The sequence below is a fragment of the Canis lupus genome, chromosome 23, assembly GCF_048164855.1.
Source record: "Canis lupus baileyi chromosome 23, mCanLup2.hap1, whole genome shotgun sequence".
NCBI lineage: Eukaryota > Metazoa > Chordata > Mammalia > Carnivora > Canidae > Canis > Canis lupus.
Genome location: NC_132860.1, coordinates 11,067,249 through 11,083,840, shown reverse-complemented (window position 1 = coordinate 11,083,840; position 16,592 = coordinate 11,067,249). Strand labels below are relative to the sequence as shown.

Sequence of the window (16,592 nt, the reverse complement as noted above, 5' to 3'; positions counted from 1 at the left end):
CAATGAGATACTACTTCATACCCACTAAGATGACTATAATTTTTTTTTTAAGGTAGAAAAAAACAAATGTTAGTGAGGATGTGGAGAAGTTGGAATCCTCATACATTTCTAGTAGGAATATAAAATGATGAAGCTGCTTTAGATAATAATTTGGTGGTTCCTCAAAAAGTTAAACTTAGGCTTGCTTTATGACCTAGTAATTCCATTCCTAGGTAAAGTGAAAAGAGGTGTTCAAACAAAAATTTACACACAAATGTTTATAGCAGCATCATTCATAATAGCCAAATAGTGGAAACAAGCCAAAGGTCCATCAACGGATGAATGGATAAACAAACTGTGGTATTATCCACACAATGGAGCATTATTCAGCCATAAAAAGGAGTGACGTACTCATACATGTTAGAATATGGATGAACTTTGAAATTGTTAGGTAAAGTGAAAGAAACCAGATAGGGAGGCCACATATTGCATAATTCCATTTAAATGTCTAGAAGAGATACATCCACAGAATAGAAAGCAAATTAATGCTTACCAGGGCCTGAGAGAAGGAGGGAATAAGGAAAAGTTAGTGGGTACAGGCTTTCTTTTTGGTGTGATGAAAATGTTCTGGAATTAATGGTGGTGGCTGCATAATATTGTGAATATACTAAAACACAATGAATTAAATAGGTGAATTTTATCTCAACAACAATATATATGTATGTGTGTGTCTATCTGCATTTCTACATATTTTTTTTAAATTCCAAACATTTGTATATATACTTAAGTGTAAATATGTATAAAGTCATATAAAAGACCAGAAAAGACATAAAGCAAACCATGAATAATAGATACATAACAGGGAGAAATGAAAACTGGAAAATTTTTAATTTTTAAATTAATCTAAAATTTTATTTTTTAAAGAGATTATTTATTTATTTAAGATTTTATTTCTTTATTCATGAGAGAGACAGAGAGAGAGAGGCGCAGAGACACAGGCAGAGGGAGAAGCTCCATACAAGGATCCTGATGTGGGACTCGATCCCGGGACTCCAGGATCAGGCCCTGGGTTGAAGGCAGTGGTAAACCGCTGAGCCACCCAGGCTGCCCCAAGATTTTATTTATTTATTTGACAGAGAGAGCAAGTACAAGCAGGGGGAGCAGTAGAGGGAAAGGGAGAAGCAGGCTCCCCTCTGAGCAGGTAGCCCGACTCAGGGCTCGATCCCAGGACCCTGGGATCAAGACCTGTGCCAAAGGCAGACCCTCAGCACTGAGGCACCCAGGTGCCCCAGTGGGGATCCTGGGATTGGAGTCCCACATCAGGCTCCTCACAGGGAACCTGCTCCTCCCTCTGCCTATGTTTCTGCCTCTTTCTCTGTATCTCTCATGAATAAATAAATCTTTAAAAGTGTAATTAAAATTTTTTTCTATAAATTTCCTTATTATTTAGATTTTTTTTTTTAAAAGATTGTATTTATTCATGAGAGACACTGAGAGAGAGAAAGGCAGAGACACAGGCAGAGGGAGAAGCAGGCTCCATGCAGGGAGCCTGACGTGGGACTTGATCCCAGGTCTCCAGGATCACACTGAGCCAAAGGCAGGCGTTAAACCACTGAGCCACCCAGGATCCCTTTTAAACGTTAGTATCAACTCATACTTGCATTACTTTTAAAGTTACAAAAAAAGTTAAAAAACAAAATAATAAAAAAGAAACTCAAGAGAACAATTGTGGCCAGAAAGGAATTCATAAGCACTGGAATTAAAATACCTTTAAGAAAAAAAAAAATACCTTTAAGAGTTAGGTTGTAAAATCTTTTCCTATGGTTTGAAACAACCTTTGAATCCATCTGCTCAAAACAGCATAGTATGTATAGTTAGATTATATTGGATGTCTATTGATAAAGAATAACTCATCAGAACTATAGAGATCCTTTAACATCAAAATATTTATGTTTTTTCTTTTGGATACATACCTGTCTGGCTGATCCACTAGCCTGCCTTACTTTTTCTGCTACTCCTCCTAAAAGCTGTACAAGTTTTGTCTGCTTCAAAAGTTCTTCTCTGAGTCCTTTTCCTCCTACTGAGAGGAGAGCACCCAAAACATGTTCATATCGAGCACCAAACTGTGCATCATGCAGAGCATCCTTGAGGAGCCTAATACAGTAAAATATTTATGTCAGCCACTTCTGAGAACTGGATGAATGTCTCCTGAATTTCAACTTAGGTTCATTTTTTGGTATCCAGGAATTTAATGAAGCTATATAAAGCAAGTGAAAACTCATTCATTATTATGGAGCTCTAACATGGCAAATATCTTTGTAATAAAGAGTTTTGTTATTTTTGGTTTTATTTCTAAGGACATAAAAATCCAGCCTCTTTATAATAATGCCCTTAATAAAACATCTGGTATTGACAATAAGTAGCCTGAGCATACTATTTAGACTTCCAGAGCATATCGTCTCTATAAATACTAGGAATGGAAATAAATTAAAAAATTTAAATCTTACCAATATAAGTTGTGTGCAATGTGTATATTTCCTAATGCTCTGGACAGAAGGAAGTGCACTAATGAACTGTTCAAGTAAATTTCATATTTCAAAGCCTACACACGAAAGAAAATAAGAATTACAGTGGTCAAACCCATACTTCATTATTATGATAAAATTATCAATAGAGAAACTATATAAAGCAAAATGTAAGTTAACACTGATAAAAATGAAACAGAAGAGTTAATTTAGGCTAAATTAATGAAATCAAGCAGAAAAGTGTAGATTTTGGAATAATATTCATTAGTTATGTTTATGTAGCTAGCAAAGAAAAATCAAAGAAAAGCTCAAGTCCGGTTTGTTCTGAGAATCTAAAAATATGAGAATTAAAAATCCAGGTACACATAAATGATATTCAAGTGGGGCAGCTAACAATAGTGGCAAAAAATTTATACTATATCCAAATATAATGTACCCTCAACATTTCCATAAAAATACTTTTAATCAAAACAAACAGAGGATCCTTTCTTTAGCAAGTTCCCTACCCATAAGAAATAGGTGCAGAGTAAGATGAAGGGGTAACAGTAAAAAACTCACCTGTACAAACTGTGGAAGAAGATCAGTTAGCTCATCATCACTTATAGCCTCAATCCAGGTCACAGCTATGGACCTCACTTCTTGATCAGCAAATCTAGAGAAGTACCACAAAAATCAAGATTTGATGGTGATTTCTTACTAGCGAAGTTATATTTCCTGAAAACACAATCTTAATTTTACCTAACAATGAATATTTAAATAGCTCTTTATTCAAAAGCAATGTGTTTCTTCTTTTTTTTTTTTTTCCAGGAAGAAAATCTTGCTATACTATACAAATTCAACTTCAGGACTGTTCAGAAACCTTGAGCTTATGAAAATTTTGACACACATCATAAAATAACAAATCATTCAAAATTTAGAATTTAATTCTCTCTTCTGGTTAGCTTTAGATGGTATGACATCTCTATTCTTTTTCTAATTTGTTTTTATTTACTTATTTATTTTTTAAGATTTATTTATTAATTTATTCATGATAGGGAGAGAGAGAGAGGCAGACACAGGCAGAGGGAGAAGCAGGCCCCATGCCAGGAGCCCGACGCGGAACTCGATCCTGGGACTCCAGGATCGCGCCCTGGGCCAAAGGCAGGTGCCAAACCGCTGAGCCACCCAGGGATCCCTCTAATTTGTTTTTAAAAGTAAACTCTACACCAACGTGGGGCTTAAACTCATGACATCCTCGAGATCAAGAGTCCCATGTTCTATGGACTCAGCCATAGACATCTCTTTTTCATAAACTTAGCACAAAAAGTATGTTTGCAAAAATATATGTTTATACATTTCTATTGCACTAAATTGCTTTCATGTTAAAACAAAGGGAAGTTCTCCTGCAACATAATACATCTGACTGGAAAAACTGACAACAATAAAATAGAGGGGAAAAAAAAAACAAACAAACAATAAAATAGAGCAAGTATACTCAGTCATGGTTAACTTACTTTGAATCAAGTAGTTCCAGCGCAGTCAGTGGGTGCAATGGAGGCCACTGCTGAAGCAGTGAGTAAGTTTTGGCAAGATTAACCCATTTCCAGTTTGGGGCACTTGCTAGTACTTTAGGAAGACAATTTGGGTATTTGAGGCAATAATAACGTTTTTCCCACAAAAAGGCTTTATCTTCTTTAGAAAGTCTGCATATATAACAGAATTAAATTACTTCTAAATGATATAATGATAGCTATAATCTCAATGATTAAAAATACAAAGAAGAAATTTATTCATTTTAGGACAGCCACTTCTTGGTACAATCATTAATACTAATTTGGAATAGAAAAATGCAATGTACAGAAAACACTACTAATTCACTCTAATTTGAGGGATAGAAAGAAATCATTTTGCCTTGATAAGAGTCTTAGTTATGAAAATGAAGGATAATTCAGTATAATAAAAATTTATTGAGCTCTAACCAGATGCCAAGCACTAGAAATCAGAGTTGAATAAGCAGAACCCACCCTATGAGATAGCCAGGATTTCATCCATTTTATACAAGCAAAATCAAATGTCATGAAAAAAAAAATGCTATTACATTTTAGAAGATGATTTTAGAAGATGATTATATAGCTCAAATGAGGAACATTCAAAATAAGAAGTACTTGTTTTAGATATTCTAATTTAGTCTTAATAACAAATGTTTATGTGAATGAAATATTCACTATTTTACTACCCAACCATTTTTGTGTATATAACATGTGCACTAATGTATTTGTGTTATGTGAAGTACTGAAAAAAATTCAAATATTGCAAAAAGGTGCACAATGAAGTCACTCCTTTCAGTTCCCTTTTCAGTGACAACTGCCTAGTAAGCTGGCATATCCTTTCAGAGATAGTGTATTTGTATAGAAGCAGAGACATGGATATAAGCAGATTCTTTTTTTTCTTTATGTAAATAGTAGCACACCATATACACTACTCTCTCCTTGCCTTCTTCATTTGACATCTTAATATTAGTAAATAATAGCTATAAGTTCATTCATAATCATTATATAATACTCCATCGGATAAATGTACCATAATTTAACCTTTATTGATGGACATTCTGTCACTTTTATAATACAAATACTGCAATGAATATTCTTGACTCCATAAGCAAATATAAAGTTTTCTCTAAGATAGTTAACTAGAAATATTACTAGATTATAGACTATGTACATCGTGACCTTGATATATTTTGCCAAATTGCTCTCCAAAAATCTCTTTAACAGTATAATTCCCCCAAAAAAACCAGTATAATTCCCATTTTTTATATCCTCATCAACACTTTATATGATGAGACATTTTAATTTTCAACTAAGTCATGTATGTACAGTGTTATCTTGTATTAATTTTCCTTTTCTTGATTACTGAGGGGTCAAATATCTTTTCAAATATTTCAAAGTCATTGTATTTCTTTTCCAAAAAATTATCTAGTCATATTTTTTTCTAGTCATATTCTTTATCTATTTACTAAGTTATTGGTTTTTCTATTGATATAACAAGATTCTTTGTGTATTTCTAAGAATTAGTCTATTTTTTTTAAAGATTTTATTTATTTATTCATGACAGACACACAGAGAGAGAGAGAGAGAGAGAGAGGCAGAGACATAGGCAGAGGGAGAAGCAGGCTCCATGCAGAGAGCCCGATGTGGGACTCGATCCTGGGACTCCAGGATCACGCCCTGAGCCGAAGGCAGGCACTTAACCGCTGAGCCACCCAGGCATCCCAAAAATTAGTCTATTTTTTAAACAACTGTATTATTTGAAAGAGAGAGAGCATGCATGCGTGCACACACAAGCACGGGGAGGGACAGGGGGAGATGCAGACTCCCTGCCGAGCAGGGAGCCTGACGCGGTGCAGGACCCCAAGATCATAACTGAGCCAAAGGCAGATGCTTAACCGACTGAGGCATTCTTAAAAAATTAATCTATTGATATTAATTGTAAATTTAGTTTTCAATGTTGTTTGCCTTCTGATCATGTAAAAGTTTGACTTGTACAAATTTCTAAAGCTTTATGTAGTCACATCGTCTTTTTACAGAATTAAAAACAAATAGAAAACTTCCTATACCAAGGATACTGAATCAGGAACTAAATAACAGCATTTAATAAACCATTAACTTGAGATTTACAAATCTAAGAAATACCCAGGCAAAACATAAATCAAAGTAGCTTACCCCAGTGATGAGTCTCTATGAAGAATATCAAGAAGTTTTCCTTTTGTATCATTCTCCAATGTTTCTAAATTGTGTTGCTGTATAATGCTTTTGTCAAGTTGAGGAGTAGTATAAACAACATCAAATGTAGAAGAAGGAAAATCAACCTTAAAAATGTAACAGAAGTTGATCAGATTGCAGCTAAATAGTCCACATATCTGTCACATTAACTTGTCTTTGAGAAAACCGGTTCTTAGCCATCAGGGTTATTATTAGACTGAATACTGAATTAATGCTTCTTACCCTTTTGCTAAAAGTGATTATCATCATTGGTACTTTTGAGATTTACCAAAAGTCTTCTAAACTTTAGCAAAAAGTGATTATCATCATTGGTAATTCTCAAAAGTATACATTGCTTGGAATGGGGAAAAGTGTGTTTTTTTTTTTTTTTTTTAATGTTTCTCAGACATAGGACATGGTTTATTAACATTTAAATTGAAGACAGGTCCTATGATCAAACAAGATCAATTAGGCTTCTTTAGTTAACAATCCAAATCATGGGATGCATATACATCTTAATAAGAAATTTCAACCTTTCCATGTATCAAGAAGTAACATTACCTGTAACACTATTCTTTCCATCACATACCCTTTTCTGGGTACTGTTCCAGGAACAGGATTTGTATGTGAGGAAGTCCAAAGATACAGAAGCTTAGTTCCACATGTTAAAAACCTTTATGAATGGAGACAGAAGAATACTGTAGCTTTATTTTTGTAGTTTTCATTTTAAAAACTGCTTCAAAACTCACATCACATACACACAACAAAAAAACTCACATCACATGGTAATGAATTTGAAATGTTAGCATCCAAACATTATTTAAGCATCCATTAGATAAAAAGAAGATCATCCTTAAGAACATACTAGAGTCACTCTCCATAGTGTATGAATACTTTAGGTAAATGTATTGAAGAGTGGGGGGTTGGAACAAAAGGAGAGGAGAATAAAACAATGTATCCTGGAGGAAAGGGGTTGAGGATAGAACACAAAAGGGTAAAGACTCAGTCATTTGTCCCCAAAGCACCTTTTTTTTTTTTGTTTTTAAAGATTTTATTTATTTATGAGACACAGAGAGAGAGAGGCAGAGACACAGGCAGAGGGAGAAGCAGGCTCCATGCAGGGAGCCCAAGGTGGGACTCGATCCCAGGACTCCAGGATCACGCCCTGGAGTGCTCACTCAACCATTGAGCCACCCAGGCGTCCCTCCAAAGCAACTTTTAAAAAAATTTATTTATTTAAGAAATCTCTACACTCAACATGGGGCTTGAACTCACAATCCCAAGATCAAGAATGCTCTTCTGACTGAGCCAGCCAGGCACTCCCCTCAAAGCAACGTTTATAAACAGAAAGGAGAACAGTCTTTGAAGATCATCTATAATGGAATATATCTTTTGAGACGCCTGGATGGCTCAGCAGTTTAGCGCCTGCCTTTGGCCCAGGGCATGATCCCAGAGTCCTGGGATTGAGTCCCGCATCGGGCTCCCTGCAGGAAGCCTGCTTCTCCCTCTGCCTGTGTCTCTCATGAATAAATACATAAAATCTTAAAAAATAATAATAATGGAATATATCTCAAGGTAATAGTTTGGATTACACAACTGTTCACTTTCACCTTAAAAACAAACCACATGAAAAAAAAAAGAACAAACCACATGCCAAGAGAACCAATATCTACTTTGTAGCAAAAACAATAATAATTTCAGATGATCTATGCTTTAGACCAGGAGTCAGCAAACCTTTCTGTAAAGGGTCAGATGGCAAATATTTTGGGCTTTTTGGGTCATATAATCTCTGTTGCAAATTTAACTCTGCTGGTTTTTAGTTTTTTAGATTTATCTATGTATTTGAGAGAGAGCACGAGTGGGAGGGGTAGAGGGAGACAGAATCTAAAGCAGACTCCACACTGAGTACAGAGCTGGATGGGAGGCTTGATCCCATGAGCCTGAGATCACGACCTGAGCCGAAACAAGAGTCAGACATTTAGCAGACTGCACCACCTGGGCGTCCCATGAACTCTGCTGTTATACTACAAAAAGTAGCTATGAATGATATATAAATAGATGTGTGCTGTGTTCTATTTTTTAAATAAAAACCAGGCAGTGCACTGGAGTATGCTGACCCTTACCCTAGACTACCAATTTATGGCCTATTTAAATTAAAAACATTTATCAATAAGACATTGATATGTCTTTACACAGAATGAATTTCTGAAAAATAACATGAGATATATAAAAGCAGGAAACTATAAATTTCAAACTTTATTCATTTTATTCAAAAAACAAATATCCTTTTCAAAACTAGACTCTAGTCTTAACATTTTCTCTTGCATGTTAGCCTTTAAATCCTTAACACATTACATTCTTTTTTAGATCCACCTTCATCCCCAACTAGATTATATTAAGGCAAATGCTGATCATATTATTTCACCTGTAAATACTTTTATGTCTCTTCAAACAATAAACACTGTTTTATTTTAAAATAAGTACAACACAGGAATCCCTAGGTGGCTCAGCACTTTAGCGCCTGCTTTCGGCCCAGGGCATGATCCTGGGGTCCCGGGATCGACTCCCACATCAGGCTCCCTGCATGGAGCCTGCTTCTCCCTCTGCCTCTTTCTCTCTCTGTCTCTCATGAATAAATGAATAAAACCTTTAAAAAAAAAAAAGTACACCACCATTATCACTCCTAAAAGAATGAACAACACTTACTTAAAATCGTCAGCTATCTAGTCAGTATTCAAATTTCCCTGATTGTCTCACAAGTTTTTAGTTTGTTGTTCAAATAAGGATCCAAGCAAGGTCCAACATTGCATTTGGTTGATGTCTTTGTAAGTATATTTTATTTTTTTTAAAGATTTTTTATTTATTCATAGAAACAGAGAGAATGAGAGGCAGAGACACAGGCAGAGGGAGAAGCAGGCTCCACGCAGAGAGCCTGACGTGGGACTCGATCCAGGGTCTCCAGGATCACGCCCTGGGCTGTAGGCGGCGCCAAACCGCTGCGCCACTGGGGCTGCCCAGTATATTTTAATTTAAAAGTCTAACTCCAGGCCTGTCACCTGGTTTTATAAACTTTTATCAGAACAAACCCACATTCATTCATTTACATACGAACTATTGCTTTCTGCCTTTGCTTTTGAATTTTGTAACAGAGATTACAGTTAACTCTTGAATAACACCCTTGAACTAGGCAGGTCCACTTATACAAGGATTTTTCTAATACATATAGTACTATAAATGTATTTTCATTTTCTTTTCTCTATCTCACTTTATTATAAGAAAATACTTGTAATACATAATACTATATAAAATATGTTAGTCAACTATTTGTTATCAGTAAGGCTTCTGGTCAACAGCAGGCTACTAGTTGACTTTTTGGGGAGTCAAAGTTTTTATGCAGGCTTTTGACCACATGGGGGCAGAGGGAGGGCACTGCTAACCCCCACATTGTTCAAGCACCAACTGTATTATGACTTGCAAAGCCTAAACTACTTCTATCTGGTCCTCTTTAGAGTAAAAGTTTGCGTTCTCTTTTTATTTATACATTCTCTTTTTTTATCCCCCGCCATTTGATGAAGAAACCAGGTCTTTTGTTCTGAGAATTTTCTATATTCTGGATTTTACTGATTGCATTTATCTGGTGTCATTTAGGATGTCCCTTTATCTCCTATATTTTCATAAAGTAGTACTTAGATGTAGAAGCTTGATCTGATTCAGGTCTAGTTATCTGGCAGGAATACTTAATAAGGGTAGAATTGAATACTACTTCCTATTATATCAAATAAAGAGGTGCACTGTTTGGTTTGTGTGTGTGTGTGTGTGTCTCTCTCTCTCTTCATTTCTGTGAACTTAAGCTAATCAGTTTGTTTGGGCCCAGTTAGTCTAAACTACCTATTATAAAGTTCCAGAAAAGTTAATCACTTAATGGTTTAGCAAGCATTGGTAATCATGGCTTACTTAACTCAATGGTTTCCAACAAGAGTGAGAGTGATTTTGCCCCCAGTGGACACGTGGCAAGGTCTGGAGACATTTTTGGTTGGTAACTAGGGCGTATTATTGACAAACAGTGGGCAGAAGACAGGGATGCTGCCAAACGTACGGTGCACAGGACAATCTCCCACAGCAAAAAATGATCTGGCCCAGAATATCAATAGTGCTAAGACTGAGAAACCCTAGCCTAAGTCTATTATTTCAGTAGGGATTACAAAATCATGATATTCTATCATTTCTTGAGCATCTATTAGCTGGAATTTTTCTATTAACTTTCTCACATTAATTATCTGATAGCTCTGAAATACAACTGTAAAGGAAAGGCAGGTTAAATGCTTGATTCTGTTTATTTAAAAATGAGTTAAGAACTCATTTGTTATTGAGGCTGAATGAAATGTTTCTATGTTTTTTGGCTTCCCTGACTTCATCAGGTTGTATGTAGGCTGTACCTTAAACATTAATTATTTTTCAAAAGAATTTCAAGACTAGGATTTCTGATCACTACAGTACTGTAAGTTAACTGAAATTAAATTCATTAACGCTTTGTATTAATGTATATATCATCTTCTCTTTGAGTATTTCTTGAATGCTAAGACCTAATATTACCTACCTGGATCAACTGCACTGTTTGGCTAAGTCTCAAGCTCAATGCCTTCTGCTCACTGTTGTAACAGCAGAGGGCTGGATACAAATTATTTAATTGTCTAACAAAAGTCAACTGATCTTCACCTTACTGTCTTGAATTTTTAAAGAATGTTATAGCATTCGTCTAAAGAAAAAAACAAATCACTTATTACTATTCAATAAAAGCAGCAGAAAGTGATGGTACTTTGCTAATGAAGCAAAAATCCCTGGTGCTTTCAAGAGCAAGGTTTTCAGGACTGACTTATTTATTTTTTGAGATATTTTAATTATTTATTTGAGAGAGAGTGAGCAAGAGAGAGAGAGAAAGAACAGGAAGAGGAGCAGAGGGAGAGGGAGAAGTAGACTCCCTGTTGAGCAGGGAGCCAGACGTGAGGTTTGATCCCAGGACTCTGGGATCATGACCTGAGCTGAAGGTAGACTTTTTGTTTGTTTAAAAGATTCTATTTATTTATTCATGAGAAACACACATAGAGAGGCAGAGACACAGGGAGAAAGAGCAGGCTCCACACAGGGAGTCCGATATGGGAGTCGATCTGGGGTCTCCAGGATCATGCCCTGAGCTGAAAACAGGTGCTAAACCACTGAGCCACCCAGGCGCCCCTGAAGATAGACAATTAACTGAGCCGCCCAGGCGCTCACGAACTGATTTATAAAAAATAATGATAATGATGCAATTACATTTAATTTGTAACTGTTCCTGGACACTAACTTATTACAATTGAGAACAGAATTTTCTTCCTTCATGTGGCCAATATTCTGTTTTAGAGTAATTATGGATTATGTTTAGCAAAAACGGTTCTAAATACTCATCCTTAATAGCAATAAGTTCAACTGCTTTTCTCTAGCCTTTGGTGGTTCAGAATTATTTCAGATATCTAATAAAATGAGCCTATCAAAAGGTAGAAAATTTAAAAATCTTATAGTGCCTCATCAAATGTGAGGAAAGTAAAAGAGAAAAATAAAGGAATAAATGCTATGTTTAAATACATAAGAAAAAACATTTCAAGAACAAAATTTGTGAAGCCAGTGTTTTAAATATAATATGATTTTAATAAATGATTACTAGAAAACCAAAGTGTATTTGCCATTTAAGAGGGAAAAAGTAGAGGGATGCCTGGGTGGCTCAGCAGTTAAAGCATCTGCTTTTGGCTCAGGTCGTGATCTTGGGGTCCTAGGATCAAGTCGCACATTGGGCTCCGTGCTTGGAGCCTGCTTCCCCATCTGCCTGTGTCTCTGCCTCTCTCTCTCTGTGTCTCTCATCATAAATAAATAAAATCTTTAAAAAAAAAAGGAAAAAAGTAGAACAGATTAGAATTTTTTTCATTCTTAATTTTTTTTTTACTGTAGCATAAATAGGTCAGTTATTAAATCACTTCTCTAACTGTCCCACAGAATACACGGTTTCAAAACATATATTCCAGAACAAAAAAAATTACCATGGTATCAAATAAATTTGAGAATGGCAATTTAAGGATAATAGTTAAGCACACAGACCCAGAGGCCAGGCTGCCTAGATTCAAATCCCAATTCTACCATTTAGCTAAATGCCCTAGGGCAAGTCACTTAAGCTCACTGTACTTTGATTCCCCCTTCTGCAAAAAAGAATAGTAACACCTCCCTTCATAGGGCTGGTGTAATCTCAGGATATATATACAGCACTCATACTAATACCTATCATAGTAAATGATAAATGTTTGTAATTACAGTAATACTGTTATTAAACACAATAGGCAGGGATGCCTGGGTGGCTCAGCGATTAAGCATCTACCGCCTTCAGCTCAGGGTGTGATCCCAGGATCTGGGATTGAGACCCATATCAGGCTCCTTGCCAGGAGCTGGCTTCTCCCTCTTCCTGTGTCTCTCATGAATAAATAAATAACATCTTTTAAAAATAAAAATAAACACAATAGGCAGAACTTTAGATATTTTAATATGCTAATGTGCTATCACTTGCCAAAATGTTACCATGTACTATATGAAACATATCTGGAGCTTATTCAATTAATTTTTTTCTTCCCATTTAGATAGACACTTGATAGTCTCATACTACTACTTAAAACATAATTAAAATAGTTGAAAGGCCAGATAGAGGGGCCCCTGGGTGGCTCAGTTGGTTGTGCATCTGCCTTCGGCTCAGGTCATGATCCCAGGGTCCTTCTCCCTTCTCCTGCACCCTCTGCCTGCTGCTCCCTCTGCTTGTGCTCTGTCAAATAAATAAATAGAATCTTAAAAAAAAAAAAAAAAAGGCCAGATAGATTACACTACCTCAGTGGCTATTAGACACAAGGATCAAAAGGAATTCCTTACCCCTAAGGACCTATAAGTTTTTGGACATATGTGAGACTTTTGGTCTTTTTAAAGGCCAGGGGCTCACAGCAGTAAGGGCAGATCAGACAGGTAAAGAGATGGGAATAATGTGCAGTTGTAGACTCTCTGAAACTGGAGAATGGGAAAAGTATGGAAGAGGAAAAATGGAAGCTGTTTTATCAGTATCAAGGAAACGTCTAAGACCATGGCTATTATATCAATAACACGATGCTTTGCATAAATGACAGAGTATGAAATGACTGCTTGCTTTTCTCCTGGAATAGTGAATGGCAAACAATCCTCTAAATACCCAGATAGATACATTCAAACTATAGCAGAAAAACTTTATGGTTTCTTCTGATCTATGTCTCTAAAATAACCTCCTTTTATCACACTGGAAAAACTGAGGTAGCTCATTATCTCATATATACTATTGTTCCCCCAACCTATTCTCTAGCCAATTCTGATGCTGCAGATGTGTCCACAGTAACTCACCATCATAACTCAGTAACACTTACCGTTTAAAGTCAAAAAGAGGTAAAGAGACTTTGCCCAAAGCTTCTGGCCCTTTTCTCTGCTTATTAGAATCAGGGGAACTTCCACTGCTCTGATTTAAAATTCCAAAAAGAGTAAGGTGAAGAAGTGATTCTAATGGCAATTGTGATATCTGGATGGGAAAAATAATTCTAAGGGGGGGAAAAATGTATTAACAGAAAAAACAAATTAGATCAAATATGAAATTTAACCATTTAATGAGAATGACAATTTTAGGTATTTTATTTGACTTATCAAAAAATTTTTAACCCTGAGTAACTTTTACTTAAGTACAAGCTTGGTCAATATGTACTATAAAAAAATCTTAAATAAATTTCATTAAAATTTCAAATATGTAACATTTCTTTAAAAATTTCTTAATGCCTTTACTCAAGACTTGCTAATGTCAATTTCTAGGCAAAATAATAGTAGTCATTTTTATTTCCTTTAGGAAAAACTAGATGAATATTTATGAGTATTTCTGATTCAGATATATGTGTACATATATACACACAAGCAGACATATGTTAACCCTTTTACATTTATTTTTTTAAGTCTGAAAGACTACATTAGGTAAAAAAATGGTCACTCTGAGGAGCCATAAGATGGTGTTAGAAATAAAATGATGCTTTTTACTAATACATATTTTTGTTTAAGGTTTTCAAACATGTGTTATTTTTGTAATTTAAAAAAATAAAAGAAAAATAAGAAGCCATAAATAAATGCAGAATGAAAAGTTCTGCAACTGCCTACTTGCTTAAGAATTTTAAAATAAAAGAAAAATAAGAAGCCATTAATAAATGCAGAATGAAAAGTTCTGCAACTGCCTACTTAAGAATTTTAATAACATTAACAGTGCAAAATATCTTGTACATGGATTTAAATTAATTTTTTAATGTTAACCAACAAGTAGGCTTCATATATATAGTATTACAGAATAAATACTAAACTAAGGAATACTATGAAAACCACATTTTTATGGTTTATATGTATAATTATATGTAAATTTAGTTTTAACTTGACAAAAGTCTAAGAACAATTAATGGAATACTTCTGTAATTCAACAGAATTTTTCAGAACAGTATTTCAGATTTTTAAATGAGAATTTGTCTCTTCTATAGAATAATATCTAGAAGAGACCTTAAGATGTAAGAATTTAATGGATTTAAATGGAAATTGTGGTAAAAATGAAAATTAGGATGCATACATGGAAAAAAGTAAAGAGGGCAAACTGAAAAAATAAAAAGCCAAAACTTTCACTTACAGTTCATCCCATTTAATAAGATAGAAGAAATTCTTATAAGTGCCAACCTTCTTTGATTGAATAGGTTTAAAAAGATCCTTTCCATTGTGAGACAGGGAACATATCAAGTAGTATTTTTCGTAACTGAGAAAAGAAAGATTTTTAATTTGATAATACGAATTTGTTAACTAATACAAATACATATCATTAGCCATTGTTCTCTAAAAGGGACTATTATCTGAAATTTTTTGGTCACTATTCATTTGAATTTTTGGAAAACATCTGAAACCAAACTATTGCAAATTCTACAAAAATAAAGAAAAAGTATAGCAAAGGGAGTACAAAAGGAAACGTATATCCCTAGGTGCCAGTCTGAGGGGCCACTCTATCACAGTTTTTTTTTTTTTTTAGTTTTTTTTTTTCTATCACAGTTTTATACTCAGTTAGTTACTAGGTTTAGATTTTAGTTGAATGGCATTGAATATTTATTTATTTCTAGGCAAATTCTTAGAAGAAAAAGTACAAACATTACCTTCCCTAGGTGCTATTTTGCTTTGCTAAGTAACTGAACTAGAATCAGTTAAGCATATTAATGGTACATGGGCCTGACTTGCACTGCACCAGTCTTTCTAACCTATTAGAAGGCTTCCATCCATCCACGGAATACACGCTGTTGTAGTCTCATTAGAAAGCAATGATTTAGCCCCTAATAGCTGCAAGTACAGAGCTGCTTAGATACTATCAGGCAATCTTACAGACTAGGAACCTTAGGCTCAATAAAACTGTACTCTCCTAGATTCTCACTTACTGCTAGGCTTATTCATTAAACACTCTGTTCATATATACAATCTATTAATCATTCAAAATATACTTCAAATCTAATCTTATGTGTTAACAAAACACTTCTATCTAACAACTTGACTACTCTTGACTACTTTTCTCAACCTCAGTCTATTTGTTTCTCTTTTCTTCAGCATTTTACTTTCTTTCCATCCTTATTATCACTGCAGTTTTCTGTGTCTTCTACTGAGTATTTGTTCTCCTCATTAGTATCTCCAAATTTGTATGTATGAATCTGTTTGGAAGATGTGGAAGGTATTACCCTGTGACATTTAAAAGAATCAAACACCTTCACATAGCAGTAGTACCCCTTTAAAGGCAAGTTCCAAGAGGGCAGACATTTTTTTGTTGCCTTGTTTACTGCTGAATCCCTAGTATGATGAACATTGCCCAAAGATGGTTCTTAGTAAATATTTATTGAATGAGTTAATGTAACACTTTTAAGTAATTATGTATTATATTACATTAATCTAAAGCTCAATTTAACGGGATGCCTGGGTGGCTCAGTGGTTAAGCGTCCACCTTTGCCTCAGGGCATGATCCTGAAGTCCCGGGACTGAGTCCCACATCAGGGTGCCTGCATGGAGCCTCCTTCTCCCTCTGCCTGTGTCTCTGCCCCTCTCTCTCTCGGTCTCTCATGAATAAATAAATAAAATCTTAAAAAAAAAAAAAATATATATATATATATATGAAGCTCAATTACTCAATTTAAGCATGATTTATGTTTGGTATCTCTTCACTATGAAACTGTTTCATTAAAAATATTCAATTCAGACTTTTCAGTTTACATAG

The 16,592-nt window shown here is 35.0% G+C and overlaps 1 protein-coding gene across 5 annotated transcripts in view; it reads right to left on the bottom strand.

Moving 5' to 3' along the window:
- The window catches only part of PIK3C2A (phosphatidylinositol-4-phosphate 3-kinase catalytic subunit type 2 alpha), a 173,745-nt gene that overhangs the window by 28,440 nt on the left and 128,713 nt on the right, over positions 1-16,592 (bottom strand). For 4 of the 5 annotated variants that reach the window (XM_072793894.1, XM_072793893.1, XM_072793895.1 and 1 more), the window contains 8 exons: positions 14,982-15,104; positions 13,702-13,869; positions 6,806-6,917; positions 6,206-6,351; positions 3,998-4,186; positions 3,063-3,156; positions 2,487-2,581; positions 1,953-2,133 (listed from right to left, as the gene is read on the bottom strand). In XM_072793894.1, the coding sequence (XP_072649995.1) occupies positions 1,953-2,133; positions 2,487-2,581; positions 3,063-3,156; positions 3,998-4,186; positions 6,206-6,351; positions 6,806-6,917; positions 13,702-13,869; positions 14,982-15,104 (1,108 nt within the window). The remainder of the gene's footprint in view (positions 1-1,952; positions 2,134-2,486; positions 2,582-3,062; positions 3,157-3,997; positions 4,187-6,205; positions 6,352-6,805; positions 6,918-13,701; positions 13,870-14,981; positions 15,105-16,592) is intronic. The other variant, XM_072793897.1, reaches the window with a different exon arrangement.